This window comes from Melopsittacus undulatus, chromosome 4, assembly GCF_012275295.1.
Source record: "Melopsittacus undulatus isolate bMelUnd1 chromosome 4, bMelUnd1.mat.Z, whole genome shotgun sequence".
NCBI lineage: Eukaryota > Metazoa > Chordata > Aves > Psittaciformes > Psittaculidae > Melopsittacus > Melopsittacus undulatus.
In genome coordinates, this window is record NC_047530.1 from 33516378 (window position 1) to 33540919 (window position 24542).

General features: G+C 37.5%; 1 protein-coding gene across 3 annotated transcripts in view; it reads right to left on the reverse strand.

Annotated features, from left to right (window-relative positions):
- The window catches only part of TSHR (thyroid stimulating hormone receptor), a 49836-nt gene that overhangs the window by 14857 nt on the left and 10437 nt on the right, over positions 1-24542 (reverse strand). Inside the window, exons 2-7 of one of the 3 annotated variants that reach the window (XM_005148859.2) lie at positions 14209-14280; positions 11939-12013; positions 4518-4592; positions 3253-3327; positions 2768-2845; positions 1682-1750 (exon numbers count right to left, since the gene is read on the reverse strand). In XM_005148859.2, coding sequence (XP_005148916.2) covers positions 1682-1750; positions 2768-2845; positions 3253-3327; positions 4518-4592; positions 11939-12013; positions 14209-14280 — 444 coding nt within the window. The remainder of the gene's footprint in view (positions 1-1681; positions 1751-2767; positions 2846-3252; positions 3328-4517; positions 4593-11938; positions 12014-14208; positions 14281-24542) is intronic. The other 2 variants (XM_005148860.2, XM_005148861.2) reach the window with 2 other exon arrangements.

Sequence of the window (24542 nt, forward strand, 5' to 3'; positions counted from 1 at the left end):
TTGTTCAGGTTGTTTTGGTTTGGTTTGTTTGGGTTTTTTTTTACTTATTTAACTAGGGCATCATAGCCAGCCTCTGGAAGGATACACTTAAAATTATAGAATAGTTAGGGTTGGAAAGGACCTTAAGATCATCTAGTTCCAACCCCTCTGCTATGGGTAGGGACACATAGAATATCTGAATTTGAAAATGATCCATAAGGCTCATGGAGTCCAACTCCCTGCTTCTTAAGAGTGTCATCCAAATGCTCTTTGAACTCTGATAGGGTTGGTGCCCTGACAGTTTCCTGGGGAGCCTCTTCCAGTGACTGACCACCCTCTCAGTTACCACCCTCTTACCCTCTTCTCCTAATGTCCCATCTGAACTTCCCCTGCCTATGGCTCCATTCAATTTCCTCGTGCCCTATTGCTGGGCACCAGAGGGAGTGCCTCCCTCTCCACTGCCCCTCTTAAGGAAGTTGTAGGCTGACATGAGGTCACTTCTCAGCCTGCTCTTCTCCACAGAATAAATGACCTCATTTGCTCCTTGTAAATCTTGCCCTTGAGGTCTTTCACCATCTTGGTCACCCTCCTCTGGGCACTCTAGCAGTTTGATGTCCTTACACTGAGGCACCCCAAACTGCACACTGAGCTTGAGGTGCCGCCGCACCAATGCAGTGCAGGGTGGGACAATCAGCTCCCTCGACCTTGCCTAGCAATGCTGTGTTTGATGCAGTTGGCCCTTTTGGCTGCCAGGGCACACCACTGGCTCATATTCAACTTCCATTAATCCAGACTCCCAGATCTCTTTCTGCAGGGCCGTGCTCTCCAGCCTCTTGTCTCCAGTTTGCATATATAAGCCAGATTACCCTATCCCAGGTGCAGAATATGGCATTTGCTCTTATAAGAGCATCTCAGTGCTCTTACAGAATTCAAGCCCAATAATTTTATCTATCCTCATACCTCTCTGGTTAATTTAAGAACTCATGATGAAGAAACCTCTTTACTCATAAGATGATTGCTAGTCAGGCTCTTCAGCGAAGCCTCTGTTAAGGGTAGAGTGAGATCTGCCAAAGTGAGTGGAGCCTCTGGAATTGAGATGTTTTCTGTGTTGAGGCAGATGATTTGGGTATGGTGTATAAAGGATATTGACTCACTAAATATTAGTTTCCAGAAACTATAATAAGAAGGTGAATGGAAAGTTGAAATGGTTACTTTGTGTTTTTGAGATGTTGCATGAGATTCCTCATGCAAGTGACCAGTTCCTCTGAATTGCTTCCAACACCTTACACCGCTTCTTTCTGTAGATGAGAAATTTCTGTGAAAGGGCCGCTACCATTATCAGTGCTACGCTTAGCAAAATAAATGTTGTGTAAGTAAACCAGCATAATTATCTTCCAAATTGTCTTAGAAATGTTACTGATCAAAAGAGATTTTATTGTAGCTTCAAACCAGAACAAAATTACACTGTAATTACCTACCATGATTTGATTTCTGAGCTATAAATAAATATACATCCCAAATGAAAGTACACTGCAAAAGACATTAGGTGCTAATGTTTTTGTTGCTGGCTAGAATTATTATCCTCTTTTTGTTCCTTAAAAATAATTAGAATAAGATATATATTTAAGAGCTTACAACAAGCACAGAGAGTTGGGTTTTGTGTTTTTTTTTTCCTGAAAGAAAAGAATGGTCTGTTACTTACATGGCATCCAGATTTGTCCCATTAAAAGCATGGCCTTGGATGCTGGTAAAACCATTATTGTAGAGTTTGCTACAAGCAAAGAAAAAAAAAGTGTATTTTTCGTTGCTTCAGTACTGGAATACCTAACATTTTATGGATCATTTCTCTTGGCAACAGCACATTTACGGATGGGTTAATTTTAAATTTCTTGAAGAAGCATCAACTATAGCGCAAGGTCAAACAAATGCCCAGCAGCATTCTTGAATGAAGCTGAGTAAGAGCACCATGTGGTAGGTGTGCCATCTTCTTTTTACAGCAAAGATAGAACTAGACTAAAACACACCGCTGTAACTTTCTCACCCTTAAACTAAACCCAAGGAAAGAAAAATCTGCTAGGACTGATTAAGGAAGGCTAGAGGAGCTAATACCCAGCAAAATAGCTAGGATTTTTCCATCAGGCCTGCCTGACATTTTACAAATTATTCTTTTGCTCCCTTAGAACAAAAAGATTTTATTTATTTATTTATTTGTTTGTTTGTTTATTTGTTTATTTATTTATTTTAGAATTTCTCCTAGTTCAGGTCATAGAATTATTTAGGTAGGAAAAGACTTTTTGGATATTCATTTTCACTCCCCTCCACCCTTTCCTGTAAGTAACATTGAGTATGGCTTGCATAACTGAACTTTATTTAACAGCTTTTCAGATATGACTCTTCTGAAATTTGCCACCCATTAGCCTTCACTGTATGTGCCACTTAGGCTGCAAAAAGGTTATACACAGTTCTAGCCATGCTGTAGCTTTATAGAAGGAGAAATCTGCAACCTTTTCCCATTAATTTTTCACCAATATAACTATTTACTGACATCAGGGTCACACAAAAGCAAAACCATTTTGTTCAAGTCAGTTTAAAGAAAAGCAATAGGACTGATTCAGATCACTGTTAAAGTAAAGGGTTAAGGCAAATTAGATTATGGGTACTAGTTGTCTATGGTGTGTCTCTGTTACAGACTACTAGCGTAGGACAAGAATGATTTGGGGTTTTAAAAACATTTTGCCATATGCTTGAGAGAGGTAGCTGTATTGCAACTTAAACTGGAAGAACTTACAGAGTTAGAGATTCATTACAAAGCCCGTGGAAAGCATTTGCAGGCACTGAAGTCATGAAAGGATTATCTGCAATTTCACTGAAAAAGGAGATGAAACATCACAATCAAACATCTGCCGAACAGAGCTCCTCTAGAACAATTTTATTATAATTGTTCTCTACCTTCATAATAAATAAAAGCATAGAATAACTTGTTTAGTTTATCTCAGATCAGAAGGTACATGTGGGATTGTAGAAGTTGTGTATTGTGTGCTTTGGCTGATTCAAGAGAAATGCAGTTGTGTGTCTATTCATCCAGGTCCAATGTATAGTGCTATGTGACCAGTCATTTTCCAGGTTTGGTACTAATGGTGATCAAAATATAGCTGCAGAAGAGCTTTGTCATACGTATTTCATGTTTTTCTCCAAAACAGAAACCTTCACTGTAGGCTTTCTTGGGATCTGAGGATGGTAATGTTTTAACCATCCGTGAGGACAGATACTTACAGTAAAAAGTTCACATCAGATGAGTAGATTTTGGTGAGATCTGGAAATGCTTTGAGTCCAGTATTAAAAATACCACTGAAAGAGAGAAGAAGCAGAAAGAATGATACATACTGGATTACTAAACAACAACAACTAATGTATTTAAAACATTCAACAGTGCGGGACAGTTATTTCATCCTCCCTATTGTCAATCAATTAATTTACAACCAACTGTCCAAAATATAAGGATGCAAGTACAATTAGTACAATTAAAAAATAAAAATATCAGATTTATGATAAATTATAGTGTCTAAAAAATGGAAATACAGAATAATAAGACAGCTGAGCATATGTGCAGTGAAATAGCCTATGAGATGAGAAGAAAACTTGATAACTCTGGATTCACTTGAGAGATTCAGACAGTAGTCTGGACCCTCAAATCCACTATCTTTCATTGAGCCTAAGAGCTTAAAAGTGGAAGATATTTTCAAATGTAAATACATTTAATGTCCCTTATTTCTGAATTCCTATAGAGTGGAAATAAGAAAATCTAGGTCTCAATTTTTAAAACTGTTATCCTGGAATGAAATTATTTTAACTTCTTTTTTTATATTGCTTTCAGATCTATAGGAAAAATCTTCTCACCAGTACCCCTGCAACAGTCTTACCATGCCCCCCCTTTTTAAAGTCTTCTAAACATTACTCAATCACAGAAGATACTCTTTCTCCTCTCTCTTTCCTATGCTATAATTTTAGAATTTCATTATTTGGTTACTCTGTGCTGCTCTTTAGAAACATCATGGGAATACAGAAAATTCCTCAGGATTCCTTTCTGCTGGACATTACATTAAATCAAGTGTCTATAGATGGTCTTTCACATTTAGCTGACAGGTATGCTTTAAACCTCTGTGTAAATATATAGTAAATATAAAAGATGTGTATATCTGTGTTGTGTCCCTTCTCCCCAATATTCCTACAAAAAATACACTTACCATAAGAAGAAAGCTAGCTGTGGAATTTTACCAAGGAGACCCTAGTGTATTTCAGACATTTAATGCATGAGAAGAATGGCAAAATTACTGATGAACTGTGCACATGTTCTCCTTTCTTGCAAACATAGTCTAAGTTCCAGCCCCTACCCTAGCTGGCTTTCTGTCATTGAAATAAAGTATCAGGGAAAACATTGCAATCAGTTCTAAAATGAAATGCAAAGAAACAAAACTGCTATATTGTAGAGTCACCTGTGAGGCTTAAGTGCCAATTTGTTACAGGTGCTAAATACTTACAGATATTTCAGAAGTGGGAGGTCCTTAAAGGCATCTGGATCTATGTAATCCAAATTTCTAAGATTTCGAATTTCACTGTAAAAAAAGGGAGGAACATCACCACATTGGTTGTTAATATTTAATTATTTATTGTAACAGAAATCAGCAATGTTAAAATTAAATTTCAGGGACTTGATTCCTGCAATGAGCTTTTGTACTGGTCAGCACTAGCTCAAGACCATTATGCATGCTGAGTAATCTTACAGTGATGAATTACGTGCATGTTAAACTGATATAATTAATAGTTATACTACTGAATTACAGTGCTGTATTAGAATATTCTTCATGTCTGTCAGGTATTTTGAACAGTACTGTTCCTGTATGTAAAAGAAGTCTTCTCAATGTCTTTTGCTTCTCTCGAATTAATTTATTAGTTCTATAGCTATTGCACTCCCAAGAGTGGTATTTGCTCAGCTTTAACTGACATGCTTTTCCATCACTGACTACATTTAAAATGCTGGACTCATGAGCCCCCTAGTTAGACAGTGGGCCAAATATTCTGGGGAAAGATAGTCTTCAGATCAGCCTTCAGCCTGGAAAAGGATAATGCATCAGAGTACCATAAAGTGATAAGGTTTTGGCTTGTTGCTATTCATAGGATTCTGCATAAATGATTTAGATGAGGGTACTGAAAGTAAGAATTCAAAATCTGCAGCACAATTGAAAGCACAAAGTAGTGCAGTGAGATTCAGATTCTGGTTTATTAAGTAACTAGGCCATGAGAGGGCATGTGCTGTTTAACAAAGGCAAATGAAAAACTACTTAATCTGGGAATAAAAGATTTAGAACTTCCAGATGAGACAATTGGCACTGTAGTCAGAGAAAAGCTTAAATAACGTGAATGAGGAAAACAATATGATTCGACTGAACATTGAAGACTTATGTCCCTGCTGTTTGATTTCCATGAATTGGTAATGCTGCAATTATGGAAGAATTATGCTTTAATATATACTATATTTATATTTGCATTGGTGAATTGGAACAATTGAAACCCACAGATTTGCAAAGTTAGAGTTCCTTTCAAAAGTAACTGTAGGAAAACTATTAGTAATTTTAGCTGCCTAAAATGCAGATAAAGCCAAAGAGTGTACTCAATACCTAATAGGCTACTTCCAGCGTATCTGTCCTGGATTCAGCAGTAGCAGTCATTTTTTCTCCTTGGTAGCTGGTGCAGTGCTGTGTTTTGACTTTCAGGCTGGGAACAGTTCTGATAGCACCTATGTTTTGAGTTACTGCCCAAATGCTTGGTTTGTCCAAGGACTTTGTGAGTCTCATGCTCTGCCAGGGAAGGAGGGGAGGCTGGGAGGAAGCAGAGGCAGGACACCTGATCCAAGCTGGCCAAGGAGGTATTTCATACCACAGCACGTCATGCTCGGGGTGGTAACTGGGAGTTGGCCGGAAGGGCTTGGGCTAGCTCTCTTCCGGGTCGAGCTCATTTAGGCGGGTGGTATCGTATTCTCTCTTCTTGTTCATTTCCTCTATCATTGTTTTTATTGGTGGTAGCAGCAGTGATTTGTGTTATACCTTAGTTACTGGACTGCTCTTATCTCAACCCGTGGTAGTTGCATTCCTTCGGTTCTCCCCATCCCTCCAGGAGCGGGGGGGGGGGGGGGTGGTGGTGGTGTTGGGGGGTTGTGGTGAGAGGGAGACTGAGATGGGGTTTTAAACCATGACAGTATCTAAGTGTCTGTGAGAGCTGATTTTAAGTGGCTTTTGAAGTGGAACTTTGACACACCTGTAAATACAACTTAATCATAGAATACAGTGCTTAAATTCTGCATCCAAAAGCAATGTAATGATTCTGAGTAATTTTGGGAATGAAGTGCTTTAAAGATATAAGAAAACCTAAGATAGTATGCATCTTTGTTGACCATTGATGCAGAAAGGCAAAAGGTGCCCTGAATAAATATTTTACTTCTCAGTCCTAACTAAAATTACTTAGATATACTTGTAAGAAAAAAGGATGTTGCTACCTAACTACAGGATAACAGAATTATTTGTAGCATATTTACAAAATTATTCAAAGTTACTTTACAAACTATTGAGCTTCTGCTTTATTTTTAAAAGTAAAGAAACCAATTAAGAATTGACAGATATGCAGAGAAAGTAACTTTTTGATAGAAAGTACTGCATCGAGACTTACAAATAACTATGAACTTATGTTCAGTTAAAAAGATGTAAATATTTAGCTCAAAATCCAATTTAATTTAAAATTAAACCATTTCTCTTGTAATTATTCAGATATTAGTCTAGTGAAATAATTACTTAGACGTAATTTCACTAGATAACTTCTAGAAAGGTTAATAAGCTACTTAGTATCCTAATGAATTTAGTCACATTTTGAAAGGCACGGTTGCTTAAGCGGTGTATGAATTTCATTTACCAGACATATCTTTCATACTTTGCAACATCTTTGCAATACTGACATACTCCTGGTTTTGTTCAAGCCCAGAATCCAGAAATACCAAATCTATCCATAGAGTCCCAGTATAATCACATTATGCTGAGATACCTCTGAAGACTAAGGATATCCAGGTCAGCAGTTCTGAAATACTTCAGATCAGGCCTTTTTTGGAGGGACCCGTCTCTGCCTTATTAGACTTACTAAGCTATAGCTTCATTGGCTTCTATACTTCCATTTATTCTCCCCCTACAGCCAAACTATTAATGCTATTTCATCTGCATGTGCCTGTCAAGCCTTTGCATTGTTAGCACCAGAAAACTGGCCCAGGCTCCTGGCAGTCTTGTTTATTTCCCTGCCTCCAGACATCAGCTTTTAAAAAGATCTTTGTGCATGACACAAAATTTCAGTGCCTTGAAATTCCCTGCAGGTATACAGCAGTCCCCCAGATCTCTTCAGTCTCCCCTCTCCAGTTGCATCTCAGATACTTCATCGTATCACCTCTCCTTTCTGCAGCCTCTCCCACAACCTGTCCCTGCAAGTTGTCCAAGCCAGGGAAGTGCAGCCCTGGCCTGAAGGCTGGCAAAGCTGTCCTGGCCCTTAGCTCCACCTCTGCAGAGATGAGAGTGGTCCCCCACCAGGTCTCCAAATGATGTTGCATACATGAGGCCAAGTCACTTGAACCATAACCTTTGGCCCTGTTCCCAAATGCTGAGAGGGCTTTTCATGTAGTTGCGCAATGGGAGAGAGCTTTTGAAGTGAGGACAAAAAGGGAGTAGGGAGAGATCTCAAAGGAGCATGAGCAGAGACATGGAGAAGGGGAAAAGAGTGAATTTGTCTGGGGTTCCTTCCGCAGGAATGTTTTCCTGAGAAACAATGACCTAATTACAGAAGTTTTTTATTTAGTGTAAGGCTACCAAGCTGCAGCTCCACCAGGAAGATGAGTACACAGAGACAGTGACTGCTAATCAGATACTTTCACAAGTGTATCTGGAAAAAAGAAATACGTATGCCATTGTACAGGAGAGACGGTTCTAAATTTGTAAGGACGTTAAGTATGTCTTGAAGACATACTTAAAAAAGGTAAAGACAAAAGGAACAAGAGAACATTGTGACACCAATTTAACACAAATGGGGAAAAAAACCCAAACCACAAAATCTTGGCTCTGATTTTCATCTTCATAGAGTGTGAATTTGTCATTAATTAAGACCAAAATGAGATCTGAGCCATTGAAATACAGCAGTTGATCAGTATCCTTAATTTGCAGAAGTTGCTCAGCACTTGGCAGGCATTGTTTCATAAATATATGACCTATGCTTAAAGGGAGCTGAGGTTTGAAAAGAACAGAAAGTTGGGATAGAGGCACATAAACTGAATAAGGATGAAGAAAGTGGAGCGCTGAAGGTCAAATCTGGAGCACTTTAACAGGCTTGGCAAGCATGGATGATGAACACAGGATACCTATTCACATGACATTTGACTCAAGCAAAAGCAATTAGTTCCTCCCTTCCACAAACACTAAATTTTCTCCTAAGAAGTTCTTATGTTTAAAACTAAATGTTTTTAAAATGAAACTGTGTGTATAAGATTAATTTAGGATAAAAAAAAAATACTTGCATAAAGCTGCACTTTATGAAAAGTCCATGAAAAACAACCTATGAAAATGAAACTCCGTGAAATGACTTTTTTTACAAACTGTTAGAGTAACTTCAAACTCCTCTAAAATACCCTAAGCTAGTCTTTACCTGGCAGTATTTTAGCAAAAATACTATGCAAGAAGAATTAAAGAAACATTAAACAAATGTTTAATTTGTTTAATTTGGGAGAACATTAAAGAAATACATAGCACAACATATACAGTTATCCCTGAATCATCTTGTTCTTTGAAAATAAATCAAACCCAGCAATGATAAGAGTTAACAAATCAGAGGAGTTATGGAAGCAATTCAGAAAAACAAATTTGTAAATTGCTTTCTTTGCAGCTCATATGTAACTGCCTAATCTGCCAGATGCCTGAATATTCCCTGATTAAAAAATATGTGTGCCTTACTTGCTAACAGATTTTAAAAATCTGGGAAGTGCTTTTGAGTGATAGAGGCAGCCCTTCTTTGTGGTCTATCTGCAAAGGTTTGGGGTTTGCCTATACCTTCTGTGAGTAAAGTGCTGGTGTCTTGTCCTGGGTAGTATTTGTGGCTCTTACAAAAAAAATGAATTATATGTATCTTATATTTATGTACAGTTTTTTTGTTGGTAGTGCCTTGTGAGAAATATAAGGATGCCACATTACCATAACCCTTGCATAGCAGTTCAGGGAATTCCCTGAACACTGTCCCCTCCTGGCAGCCTGTGCCATAGGGGCTGTGCATGTAGATGCCTGTGAGTTCTGCTGAGGCTTGGGCCTGAAGCTTCCTAAAGCATTGGCAGCACATCCAGGCCCGTGTTCTGGCATGGTGGAGATAAAGCAGTTGTTTTGCACCTTATTGGTGTGCTCCCGCCTGACTTCAGGGGAGCCACGACAAAGGCAGGCTATGGCGAGGTGCACTGGCTGTCCTCCCAGGCAGGAATATAAACATGCCTTGGGGGTGGTTAGAGATTTGAAGAAGAAAAAAGGCTTCTACTTGTATTCCCTACTAACCCTTTAGGTAGTAGAAAGGAACACAAATTAGGCAGTGTTACAGAGCACATTCTTTCAAACTACTCACAGAATCATATCACAGAATCATAGAATGGTTAAGTTTGGAAAGGACCTTCAAAATCATCTAGTTCCAACCCTCCTTCCACTGGCAGGGATATCTTCCACTAGACCCGTTTCTTAAAGCCATGAACAGTGCCAGGGATGGGGTAGCCACAGGTTCTCTGGGAAACCTGTGCCAGGGCCTCTCCACCCTCATAATAATTTCTTCCTAATATCTAATCTAAATCTCCCCTCTTCCATTTTAAAGTCATTCCCCCTTGTCCTATCCCTACTTGCTCTTATAAAAATTCTTGTAGCATTCTTGTAGGTCCCCTTTAGGTACTAGAAGGCTGCTCTGAGGTCTCCTTGGAGTGTGCTTTTTGTGGAAGAGCTCATGGTATTCAGAGGTTTACATTATGTTACCCTTTGAAGGAGATGAGTTTTGTGTTATTAATTAAGATCCCAAAGGAGATTTTTCTAGTCCATTCTCCACTTTGAATCTAATACAGGAACAACAGAAAACAGCTATTTAGCCAGCTAGCGTTTTTTTTTTTCTCAAGCCATCCTCAGAAGCCTTTTTATCCATATAGTTTAAAACAGACAAGATACTACACTCCATATTGCATCGAAGAATGACCCAAGAGCATTTTATCTTTAACTTCTAATAAGGTGAACCACAAATACTACACGAGGAATTGTTCATGCATAGTACCAAATGCTTTATTCATTGGTTATAAAATGTGCTGCTGGTAAACATTTCATTGTTCATGTGTGTTGAACAAGAAATCCTAGACACAACAACTGAGAAAGAGGAAGAGAGAACATAAAGACAACAAGCCTAGAAAAAATATCTATAGAAAAGGAAATGTTATTATAACCAAAGATATGTACTCTTATCATGCCAAAGCTTTCCCATGAAATTCACTCAGGAATATTATACAGGAGCATGTTACTGGGCTGAACTAGGGCTCAGGATCCTGGACTCTACTTCTAGCTTTGCCTGTCAGGCACCTTTAAGATAAGTAGTTCCACTTTCCAGCCTTAGTTGTTCTCTATCCGTAACAGTAATGATACCTCTTTCATTTTTATTAACCTTTCTGTTTCATACTGTGTAAAGCAAAAGGGAAGAAAAAATAACAGAAAAAAGAGCAGTGTTAAGAGATCATCTAGTTCAGTCTTCTTCTCTGAGTGAAGATTAAATAGGTGGATGGAGTTTCTGATTAAACAGGCTTAAAGGCCTCCAATGATAGGGACAAGCCTAGTGTTTACTTATGCCAGCTATATGAAAATATTTCCTAGAGTCTAACATGAACCTTGCCTAGTCTAATTTAAAGGTACTATTACTTTTGCTTTGTCAAACATCAGTGTAGGAAATGGGTTGCAACAGCTTTATAAGATGTATCTGCTTATGGTATGTTCTCTTTCTGGACCCAGAAGTCTTTCCTCTCTGACAATGTTTTCTGGACCCATGATGACAGACAGTGCTCTCCCATGGAATCTCTGCAAACACAAATCTTTGAAATATGATAAGCTTCAACTTAACTGAGCTTTACAACACTGGCACACTTTCCATTCCCTGATTTGGATCAGTAACAGAAATATGGAAAATACAGAATGGATCCCTTAAGGCTCTATTCAATACATTACTTCTCATTTTGATAGGTTACTGCTGAATGACAAGAACTCTGTGGATGCACGTATCCTACCACTTTTGTAACTGCCCTAGTGCATCACTTAGTGACGACTGGTCAGAACAAAAAGTTATAAAAGCACTTCTCAGAAGCCTTTGTCCATAACATTCTCATTGCCTCTAATAACCAGATAAACACTCTTCATTTTACTTCTGCACTTCCAGAATGATTACTTGTTATTCTTCATGTCTCCAGCTAGTGCCATTTTGCTCTGTGCTTTGGTCCTTCTGATTTTATTTCTGGTGTTTATATTACTGTTTTACACTTACCTTCAGTAATTTGAAAAAAGTAATTTTTAGTTGTCAGTTTATTTCAACTTGCCATCGAGCTCATAATGTAGTCCCACTTAATTTGCACTGCACTTTCTTACACTTCATCGGAGGATACAGGAAAGAAAGGGATCCAAAAAGATGTAGGGGAAGAAAGCACAGGTCAAAGAGACTGATTCCACATTACGGAGAAAGGAAATGGGTAAAGGAATATTCAGCTACAAAGGAGACAAGAATGGTAACTCAAACATCAATATGTGTATAGAGAGAGAGATATAGATGTTATTTCCACACATCCACAAATTTATTTTATCACTATATTCATTTATTTATTTACAATACTTACATATGAGTGACTTTACTTAAACTGTTGAAGGAATGGGCCTCCAGACTCTGAAGTGTTTCATCTATGGAGATGTAGCTAAATGGCATCAAACAGGGAAAGAAACAAGTCTCAGGTCATGGCAAACCATCATTAGTGCCTGTCATACCATTTTATTTCTCTCATCCAACTGCCATGACATTTCCAGATACACAGTGTCTTAGGAAAGACCTTTTAACAGGATTTTGATTTTGACTGATGCCTGAGATGCACAGTATACCACAGAATACTGTTAAATAAAAAAAACACAACCGTGCTATTAAGCAGCAAAAGCAAAAAGCCGTATTTCACATTTCAGAATCATATTTCTTTCTTTCTCCCCACTTAAAATCACCTTGGAGTTCTCTAAGGGGATCTAGCCCTCAGGTAAATTGGCATATTTATCTGTATCGAATTATTAAAAAGGAAGGAAAGAAACAAAGATGGTCCTTGGGCCATCATTGCCAACAACTGTTGCAATTTCTCTAGAGAGAAACATCATCAGAGCAACCTTTGATATTGCTGAGGGAAAAAAACCAACGTGTTCTGACATTAATTTGGAGAGAAACTCTAGCCTTACAGTGAATGTCATAAAGGATGTAAGGAGTAAAGTGGCTCAGAAGCAAAACCAGACACCAGGCTTAAGAAATACTTGCACACAGTTTAGACTGAGTAGTATTTGTACCACTAGGGATCTACTGAAACATGAGAAAATAGTTCTAGAGTCACTTCACCATCGTTAGGAGGATGATAATATTGTAACACTCTCTTCAAAGTATCTCTTTAGTTTTAAAATTTATTAATGTTGGAATAACATTTAAAAGATGCATTCCTGTATTTTAATAACTTTTCTAATAATATTTTATATCATATTTCTAATCTGTAGATCTTTAAAAATAACTTGACTGCCCTCTTTGTATTTATCATTAATATTAAAATATTTAAGTACTTTTGATACTCTTGATCAAAATTATTTACTCAATATAGTTTTAATGTTTTGTGTGGTTACACATACCCTAAGCAACCTGATCATTATTAAATTGAGTGGAATTAATTACAGATGTCAAAATCAAATAAAATGTAATAATAAATAGAAATAATGTATCATATGCCTCATCTCCTTTTTAATTATATTTTTCCAATTACAGTATTAGAAGTAATAATAGTAAATAGCAAATTGAAATATGACCATTTAATTTAGGAGAGCTTTTTATTACAATCAGTGATGGATCAGATTTTTTTTTGGTGGAAATTTTAAAGATGATAAATCTTTATTTCTTTCAATTGATATTAAAAATATTTAGTACATTTTAAATAATTTGGAAGAGATTCAGAGTGTAGCAGAGAGTATTCCATTAGTAATAAAAGGTTGAGCAAGAAAACTGTGAGCCTCTTGCTGAAAGAGGTAGTTACTTTAGTTGACAGTGCACACATCAGACTGGATAAAGCCCTAGGCAAGCTGGGTGGACCTCATAGTTAACCCAACCTTGACCAGGGGGTGGACTAGAGGACTTCAGAGGTCTCTTCTAAATTACATGACTCTCTGGTTCTAGGGAGTGAACTGGAAGATGGCAGAGAAGTTCCCTACATCAAATGGCCATGCACAGGTTGTTATATTATGGGCCAGGCACCAAGATGAAGTAACAAAGGTGGGCCAACTTTGTCTCAAGATTGCTGACACTGCTGGGCAGTGCAGTGCAAGAGTAGCTACTTTCAATGGGACAAATGTTGATGTGAAGCAAATAGGTAGAGACTGCTGGTTGTGCATATGTAGGCTGTATCTGTGCATGTGTTTACACACAAAGGACTCAATGGAACTCTCTCTCATATCACACAAATACTAATGTTTTGGTGAAAGTCTATCCCTAGTCTAGAAATGCCACAGGATCTCTGTTGAAATGAGTTACAAATGATGCTGGGAGCGGGAAACAATTTTTTAGCCAGGACCAGCAATAGAATATGTTCGTTTGTTATGAATGAAACCATTTATCATATTTAGCAAGGTTTATGGCCTTATTTATCACATCTACTTCAACACAGGTGTACTCTTATCTAAAAATACTTATTCTGCCTTCCCATAGTTAGTTCAGATTATAAACAATGGGGTTATTACCTGCAGTTCTACAATATAAGTGGTGGGGTAGCAAAGGTACAAGAATATTTTCATTTCAGAAGATTTTACAAAAAGAATTTTTGAGAAAGAAAGTGATTTTAAATAACAGAGCTAAAAGAATAATATCAGAAAGAGAACTTACATCCTAGAGATGTTGGGGAGATTGGAAAAAGCATCACTTGGAATTGTTCTTAGGTGAGTCTCCATAAACCTCCTATAAAAATAAAAGTTTGGCAGTTAATACCCTTTGATAAGTACAAATGGATACCAAAAAAGTCTCACACAACTCTAGCTCTGCTCTGATACTTCTATTCTTCTCTTTTCCCAGTGTTTCCATCTTTGCCTCATTCCTATTCCTGTTTCATTATGTGGCCTGGTTTGCTGGTGTGTTCCCTCAATTTAAATTACAACCTTCTGCATCATCTCTCCTAGGAACTCAGTCTTCAGTGGTAATGATGGACCTTCCAAAGCTCCAGAGCATGATTAGCAAACATATTTTCCTGTTGAAGTAAATGAAGTATTCAGAGTTTAAACATACTTTTAATGACTTCAGGCTCCATAAAGATGCCACATCCTTTATTCCAAGAAAAAAATTCAGGTATTCCAGTCAAAATTGCATTAGAGCAATTGCATGCTACCTTCACAGAATTCTCCATATACTTTGTAATAAGGATAACATTCTTCCTCCCTAGACTTCTGATGTGGGGATGGCATGTACATTGCTAGTTTTTAGCTTAAGCCCATTTAAAGATGCTCCTCAGGAGAGAAAAGAATTATGTATTTTACCCATCTGCAAGAAGTTTCAGAAAACCAGGCAATATTTAAGGGAGATAGATACTTTCAACAGCAAAGTTCTTAATAGAATGAATCCTTAGCAAACTGACTCTTCCAAAAAACCAGAGGAAATGCTTTGGAAAAATAGCCTATAATGACATTTAAACTTACAATTACAACCTCTCATTGCTGGGTGAGGCGATCTTTTGTTTTCCAGTACATCTGGGAATACACTTACATAATTTATAGTCAATGAATAATCTGAAGAATAACCAAGAACAAATGATAAGCTTTTCCTGTAGCTTCTCTTTAAGAATAGTTCAGTGGAAAATAAACAAATTAGGATCATTTCCTCATTCTGTTTTCTGTTTCATGATGTGAAGTGTCTGATTATAGTAATTATATTTGGTTTACAGAGACTAAAATATTATCATCTTAAGATTTATCAAGGTTCTGGAACTTGCATATAAGAAACAATAAGATAACAATATCTGTAGAAATTATTAAAAATTCCATCTTGAGTAAAAATATAAATTAAGACACTGTACACTACTGTCACCACAGAGAAGGCTCTGTACTTCCCAAGTATACCTCTACTATTCCATATACTTGTTACAACAATGAGCAAGGAGAACCTAGACTTTTGTTTTTCCAACAGTCGATTGATGTTTCTCCTGACTTCAATCCACCCAGCTCGCACTCCCATCAAACCCCCAACAACAGAAATGCCAGTTGGTTCAGAGGTATTCTTGCCTATGCCCCTGCACCTGTAGCACCTTGACACCCATGACAGTCCTCTTCCATCCCTCCTCCACTTCATGCTTCTGCTTCTCTCTATTATCACAGTCCTAGACAAAGTATTTGTGAAAACCAGCTGCTGAGTCCAGCCCAGCCTGCTGATCTTGCTGTTGTGTTTCAACATCTGTCTGTATTTCCAGGCCTTTGAGATAGCTGACACTAGTAGTAAACCGATCACTTATGCATAATTCCATGTTCTAGAAAAGCAAGAATTTAAACAGCATCTGAAGTCTCTTCTTGACCTCCTGCTCTTATGTCAGATATTCATCCCTCTCCATTTTTGTCAGATAATGAGCAGAGTCAGACCCATCATTCTTGAGCTACGTATGGGCTAAGTAAGCTCACATTAATCTTTTATTGACGTACTTGAAATTTACACATCCCATCAGAAAAGCCTGGAAATTCTGGATAGTATTTATGAACCAATTATATCAAAGTTTCTGTATTATGAAATTATTCTGCATTTATAAATTTCTAAACAAGGCTCCTGATATGTCAAGAATAGACACAATGAAGAAATGCAGACTTACAGGCTACATTTTGAGTGAATGACTGGTAAATGTATTATATGGGCTATAAGTGGGAGCATGGTATTTCTTCCTATCTATCTGCTAGAGCTTAAACACACACCAACATTCTGCAAATATGACAAAAAACCATATGGGTTACAGGATGTGTTTATAAGCATACTCAAATGAATGAGAGACAGAAAAGTATAAGTAGAAAGAAATCTCAGGCAGAAGAAGGGAAGAAACAGCCCATTTCAAGATAAAAACTCATCTGTGAGGTGAAATATATCAAAGTTTGTCAGTAAAGCTAAAAGTCTCGAAGTTCATGTAATATACCTACTACATAAACAACTTACCAAATGCATGGAGCATGTACTCACAGAGTATTTGATGTTTGTTAGCTGCCATTCTTTAACTACTTGCTGTCTTAACAGACCACCTGAGTTCAGAGCCAGCGATTATGCAGACTGTAAACTGGAGTGAATGCAACAGGCCTGGAGCCAGGGCCAGACTTTAAAGCTAACCTTTGTGCAGAACCACCCACAAAGCTCCCATTCCCTCTGAGTTTTACAAACCTGTGGGCTGATGCATTTTTGCAGGTAAAAAAATCAGTGCTTCAGTTTCTGTTTGCCAAGTACGAGTCTGTGGGGAATTACTAGCTGGGGGCCATGAGTGTGTAGAAGGCTGTGGAATGGACAGTAATTCTTAGGAGTGGGAAGAAGAGAAGCTGATAAAATTTGCAATCAGTGAAGTCTATGATGGATCAAAAATGAGAGTAATATAAATGGACTAGTTGTAGTTTAGCCCAGTCTAACTGCATTTAAAGATCCCAAGCTTACCAACTGTCTTAAAAGTCCAGTATTCAGCCAGCCACTGTATCTTCATGAAGAAAGTAAGCTTTTTCAGAAAAAAGGAAAAAACTTCACTGGGCAAATATACATTATTTTCCCAAGTGAGAAAAAATGTAGCTATAAGCACGTATTTAATAGGCTCACTTAATATCCTTTTTATATTAAGGCAAATACAGCATACATGAAAATGTTCAATGCCATTTGATGAAAAAATTGCACCTGTGCTACCCTGAGTACTACCATTTATTTCTACCTTTTTTTTCCTCATTCAGATTAAAAGCTCTATTAAATCCAGAAAAAAACTTCAATCTTCCTCCCATAAAATCTTTCAAAAAGAAGAACCCAAAGTCTGAGGTCATGTTCATTGCAAACATGCTATCAATATTTGCAAAGATAAAAAAGAACACAAATCACATTTTCAATAAATGAAATGTTTTTAAAATGGCAAGAAAAAGTTTCAGAATAAAACATTTCAGGTCTCATAGGGTGACATTTAGTTTGCATTTCTTAGTTTCATAGGTCGGAAAGTTGGTTTGAAGCTTTAAAATTCTCTTTCTGTTTTGATACTTGCACCAAAAGCTTAACCTCTGTGTTCCTGAAAGACTTTACATTTTGTGTATCAAGAAAATGAAACCTGAACTACTGGTAAGAAACTTATTAGACTGCTTGTGCAGAATTGAACGTTTTCGTTTTCCTCTGCCCCAAACATCTGTCAATCAGGAATGTAAAAAGCTTCTTGCTCAAAAATCAAGTACTACAGACACTCACCTAACAACTGTGAGTTGTTACTTTAAAGACATAAGATTAGGCAGCTTAGGCCAGGCATAAGCCAGTAAAACTAGAATCAGCCCTGTAAACTGAGCAAGTAGCATTAATTGCATTGCAAATAATGATGTTAATTGCCCTTAGTATATTCTGTTGTAACACAGTAATGTTTTCTTATTTAGACTGCACTTTAAAAAATCTATAAATAGTAATCCATTAAAATACACAATTTACAGGTGGCTTAAAACAAGGCATAAGTAATAATAATAGAAATAAAAAACAATTCCACAGAAGTATTCCACTACCAAAGCCATAATTACATCTCAGAAGCCAGGAGTTTCTCACTTCTCCTTGTGCATTTAAATCAGAACTACAACATAGCTGATTTTTTTTTTTTATTGAATGCTAAGTACAATTAGAGACAAGTACCAAGCAGTTACAAAAAAATTCAAGTGAAACTGTTCATAATCCTAGTTCTCTTTTAAGTGCACATATGCACAAGAATAGAATCTGGCCTATGACTTACAGAGGTGATATAGAGCATATAAGGAGGTTAACAAAAAAACTTTGGTAGGTATTTCATTTCTTACAAGTTGCCATTTTCAAACACGTGATATTGATGAATATCAGAGGTACGTAGCAACCAGGAACAGAGAAACACCAAGAGATGTGAAGGCTATTTCACTTGACAGTGGCTACTTAATTTCTATTATTGCCTTGTGTTAGAGCAAAAAAGTCCAGGAGAAAATGTAGGATTTATACATTCCCTTCTATTGCACCTTTTCATCTGATAACTAGCACTAACAGCATCCATTATGTAGCCAAAGTACTATTAGAGTGAGAACTTACAGATGTAAATGTGAATATCTAAAGAAGGAAAAATTCTATTGCTCTTTGATTTGCTTATTAAATCACTTGAAAGCTTTATTTCTCATTGCAGATGAATTCTGACTCAGTGCTGAAGTTCTTACAATAGCATGAAGGCATAAGTAATGTATTATATAATATTTATGGAAAGCACTGGTCTTTTAAAAAGATTTTTACGACTACATTTAATTACAAGCTTCTCATGACTTTGGGGTTTGTTGTGGGGTTTTGGAGGGTTTGTTTGCTTTCCAAGCCTGAGATTCTGTTCATCAAGACAAGGCAGCAGCAGAAGGGTGTCCTTACCTGTCACCTGTGAGAGAGTGGTGGTAGGGAACATTCCTTCATTGAAGAACACTGAACATGACTTCTCCCCTCCCCATTCTCAGTCCCGATGGTAGTAGTTCACTGTCCCTTCTCATGAACCACTGCTGCACTCAGACACTCAGAAATGGTCGGTAACAAGGGTCCTGACCTCATGCTTCAGCAATAAGCAGAGAAGGAAAACTTTTTCACTCAGCTGAAGCCTCTCTGCAGCAATCCCTGCAGCTACTTCACGTTCCTAAATAAGGAAGCAAAAAGCATCTAGTAGGCCATTCTGGCACTGAGTGGACATTATCTTTTAGCAGGAGCTGGAGGCAAATAGTGAAAAAAACATGTGAAACCAACATTGTCCTCAAACATGAATGGTTTCACATTTTCTATATTAAGAAATACAGAAATATGTCAAAACATATGTGTGTGTATATATGTATATATGATTTTAACAATATCCTTAGCAGTAACTGTGGTTTTGCTTCAGGAAGATCTACTAGGCAATATATATTTTACATACTTAGCCTCTTTATTTTAAAAGATTTTTAAAATGTCTGTCTACAAAACATAACAAATAAATGGGGATCATCCAAAGAATTTCAGATTAAAATTACATGATTTATAACTTAAATTGTGGCAACAATAGCTACAGGTATTTGAATGAACTACTCTCCACAAAGATGGCGGGGGAGACATGACCGTGACAACTGGCTATATGTGAAACTAAGTAAGAAATTTTACATATTAATATTTCTGAGAAAATTGTAACAAGCAATGACCTTCCAGCTTTTACAATAACAGCAACAGCTGAGATAATGGCTAGGTAAACAATTATTGACACATTAACTTCTAGGATTTTGTATCCAACTAAACTCAATACAAACTAAGTAAACAAAAATATTACCTTTTTGATTACTGTTATTCTGAAATAAATGCATTATAGTCTTTCAGTGGTGCAAAAACAGTTATTAAAAAAAAAAAAGATTTCACATAGTGAAGTGCATGCTGAGCTTACCAGAAGACGATTACCACCTAGCGTCTAATGCTAGTATTACCAGCAAGGTAGAGGCCAGGGAAAGACTCTGACAGCAAAATAACTCTAAAAGTAGAAAACTTCTTTTGACTGTGCTAGAAGACTACATAGCTACTTTCATATAATTAACTAGAGTCCAAAAGGATAACATAAATTATGCATCAAAACTGGCCCAGCCCTAAGAAATAAAAGACATACTAGATCCTTTCAAAATGAAAGTGTGCAGGTCAGCATTTGGGATGACTCTGTATTTAAAGTAAGTTCTTAGCACTAACATATCCTCTTCCTACAAACTGAGGTGCATATGGGCACTGTCAGACTGACAGGCAAGAAATCAGGTTGGTTACTTGCTAATTTATAGCAAACATAAAACACCAAGCCACAATGTGGGAGCTTATTCTTGTTCAATTTTGTAATCACCCACTGCTTCTTGCTGGAATTTGAGTAAAAAATGAAGAATTTACAGGAAGCACTGGCCCTACTCAATGTTACCTTCTATTTACCAGCAAAACAGTATGTTGCTAATGTTGTTTAACAGATTTCTAAACCAACAGGACTGAAGAAAGCATGACATTTAAATGCCTACGAGTCAGAGGTATTTAATCCTAAGTAGCTGAGATGGGCTGTGAAATATTGAGCTAAAAACCCAACAAAACAGGAATGAGTGACAGAAGGGAACCAGAGAGACTAATGAAGATCAAAACAATAATTTTTGAACATTGAATACAACTTAGTTTCCATTGCTTATCAGTCATCGTGCCAGTAGCATTTCCTGTATGTTTGTAACATTAAAATTTCCTGTCACTTGGTATGGAAAACCAGCAAGTGTTGGGAACTATACAAGTGCAAACACAAAGCCATAAGCATACTATGATTCCCATTCCCAGGAGAAACAAGTATTACTTCAGTATGCTTTAACTACACACATAACTTGCTCAACAGAAAACAGGGGGACTCCAAATAGTTCTTTTGTGGATGCTAAGAAGAGGTTCACTTAAATAAAAATGCAACACATGGCCACAAAAGGCACTGGTGATATGACAGGAGAAACTCATTTTTATCCTTTCTTTGTCTGTGGAAATTACTAGTTTTGATCAACTTAATAGCAAAAAAGTGGTTTACACCAGACTTAAAACCCCAGACTTAAACAACCTCTATTTTTGGAGAAGATTTCAACAGTCATTCAACAGGCTGATTCTGTAAGTGTTACACACCACAGAATCTTGAATTGCTACTGCAGTCAGTTTTCATTACTTTGTTTTCTTTTCTCGTTAAATTTCCAACCCATTACACTTCAGAAGCACACAACAGCCTTCTCTTGAATTGAGAAGCAGAGTTTATTGACATAACTGTAAAAGGGAAGAAAAATATCAAATTTTACAAAATACTGTAACTGCGAAGCAATTGTGTAGCAAAATGTAGAGTAGAAAAGTCATTTGTTGCACTCAAGGCCTCATTCCAACACCAAGTCAATGGGAAACAATAATGACCACGATTTTGCAAAATCCAATGCTGCAGACTCAAGTAGAAGCAATGATAGATCCTACAGTAAATTCATTACAATTTAAATGATATTGATAATGAGCTGCTGACTCATGCTAAAATAAAACTAGTTCTCTATTCATCTGAGGACAGTGAGCATGATCAGTCTGGATCTAAACAAAGCACCCTAGACTAATTTTATTGAAATCTTTTGAGCTTGTTTTGAAATAAAAACAGAAGTACCAAAGGATGCAGCAATTATCTCTAGTGTGTATATATACATATACAAAAATTTCCTTATATGTATATAATGAAAAGCAACCTTTTATAATGGCAGTCTTTAAAATGCAATATTAAGTCACACAACACAGTAAATTTGAGCTATTTTTTCTCATGAATAGGGAGATAGTTAAACATACAGTTTAAAGAGCCAGTAAAGGCAATGTAACCTAACATTACAACCTAGCATAGAATCATGGAATAGTTTGGGTTGGAAGGGACCTTTAAAGATCATCTTGTCCAACTCCCCTGCAATAAGCAAGGACAACTTCAACTACATCAGGTTGCTCAGGGCTCCATCCAACTGGACCTTGAAAGTTTCCAGAGATGTGGCATCTACCACTTCTCTCAGTAAACAGTTCCAGTGTTTCAAGACCCTCATCATTAAAAAAAAATTCTTTCTTATATCAAGTCTAAATCTTACTCATAAGCTTTCAGCTGTTTGTGGCTATTCTTCAGAGACAGCATGTTAACTGTACAATTATGTATAATTCAGTGAAGACTTAAACTATGTCAACGGCACAATATGAAAACTTTCAAGCTTATCTGTCAGCCACAGGTAGTAAGATAAACCATACAGAGATTGTCTCTGCTCTGATATGTTATACCTGTCACTCCTATTTGTTTTCCTTCTATATATTTCACTGGATACCTAGCTTTATGTGCTTCACATCTTTTACATAATGACAAAAATTTCTGGACTCCAGACTAGCAAAGACTTCAATCTTCTATTTTTCTGTGGAAATAGCGCAATTTTCTCTTCTGGCTTTGCCTCTTGGCCCTGGTACCTAAGAGGGAGTCCCATGGATGAAAGAGTATTTCATACCTAGATTTCTATCTGACAATTACTAGCAAAAATAATACTTTCCCAAAACACTGGCCTACCTGGCAGTATGTACTGCATCTGCTGATCACCTTTCCAAACAGCCCCTTACCTTGCTCCCACTGCACTTGAGGAGCATGTACTCCAAGGATGATAGAGAAGAGCTGTGTTTCTGAAATTAAGCCAAGAATCTATAAATAGCTACCAGGAAAGATCAAAGGGGATCATAAAATTTCAGAAAACAGCAATCAGAAGAGGTTCACTTCTTTCAAGGAAAGAGAGTAAGAACACAGTGTAATTGCTGGCTACTATTGTTTCTAATCAGAGGATGGCTAAGTGCCTGTAATTGCTGCCACCTGCTCAGCAGAGGTTAGAAAAGGCAAGCTGAATGTTAGGAATTATTTAGACAGAAATATAGGATAAAATAAAGACAATTGTTTTGCCACTAGTTGTGTATATATAGCACCTGCAAAAGAATGGTTAAAAGTACAGAACGACTTGCATACAAAAAATAACTACACAACAGCCACTACCCTGTGTTTCTCCAGATCCTCCTTTTTGCCTTACTGGTAGATGTGCATTAGGTGTGCCTGTTTCAGACACCATCAATCTCTCTTGATCACCATGATCTTTCAATGATGATAGAGTGGCCTCACAATGACATCAAGCAGCCTTCACATCACTCTTAAGTACATCCCATCTGGACTCACAGATTTCTCTGTCTGGTACGCTTCTGCTGGTTTTGGCTGGGGTAATTTTCTTCATAGTAGCTAGTATAAGGCTACGTTTTAGGGTTGTGCTGGAAACAGTGTTGATAAACCAGGGGTATTTTAAGCTATATTACCAACCAGCCAGCAGGCTGGGGATGCACAAGAAATTGGGAAGAGACACAGCTGGGACAGCTGACTCCAATTGACCAAAGGGATATTCTACATCATATGGCATCATAGTCAGCATATAAAGAAGGGGGAAATAAAAGGAAGGTGGGCATGTTCAGAGTTATGGTGCTTTGGCTTCCTAAGTAACTGCGATGTGATGTAGCCCTGCTGTGCTGGAGATGGGTGAACACCTGTCTGCTGATGGTGAGTGCTGAATGAATTTCTTGTTTTGCTTTTCTTGTGTGCACAGCTTTTGCTTTGCCTATTAAACTGTTTTGATCTCAGCCCATGAATTTTCTCACTTTTACTTTTCTGATTCTCTCCCCCATAGCACTAAGGGAAAGTGAGTGAGTGGCTGCATGTGGCTTGGTTGCCAGCTGGGGTTAAACCATTATAATCCTTTTTGGAGCATAACATGGGGCTTGACGGTTTTGAGAAAACAACAGATTTGATTGGAATGTGCTAGATCAAATTTATAGCTCTTATTGCTCTTTAGCTTTTAATTGAGAGGCTTCTCTGCTTGCCATGAGCCTTGCTTGCCTTACTGTGTATTAGTCTGTTGCTTGTTAGTAGCTGCTTTTTGTTTTGCTGCTTGTACTGTTTATCATCTTACTCAGCAGTATCTGAGAATGTTTTGATAACATACTGTTTATCATCTTACTCACCAGTGTCTGAGAATGTTTTGATAACAGCAACGGGGATGCACCTGAGCTGACAGATGGCCAGGCCATCACTGCTCTTTCTGTACTGCTGTACTCAGCAGGCTGGAATGGGAATGCTCCAATTGAAGAGACTGTGGCCTATGGATGAGTCCATGTGGGAGAAGACCACCCCACAGCATCTATGGCTGTGAATAAATCCACACCAGAGCAAGTACCTATTGAAACAACTGTGGCTGTGGCTATGTCTCTGCCATAGCAGGTATACCTCCATGCTGGAGAAGTATACCTCAAAGCATCAGTGGCTGTGCATGAGGTCATGCTGGAGCACTTTAAAATGAGTGGTTCTGGAGAAGCCCAAAGCAGAGCAGGTACACTCTGGAGGGACTGCAGCTATGTCTAATCCATGTTGGATGAGCTGTCTGCTCTTGGTCAATGTTCAGGAC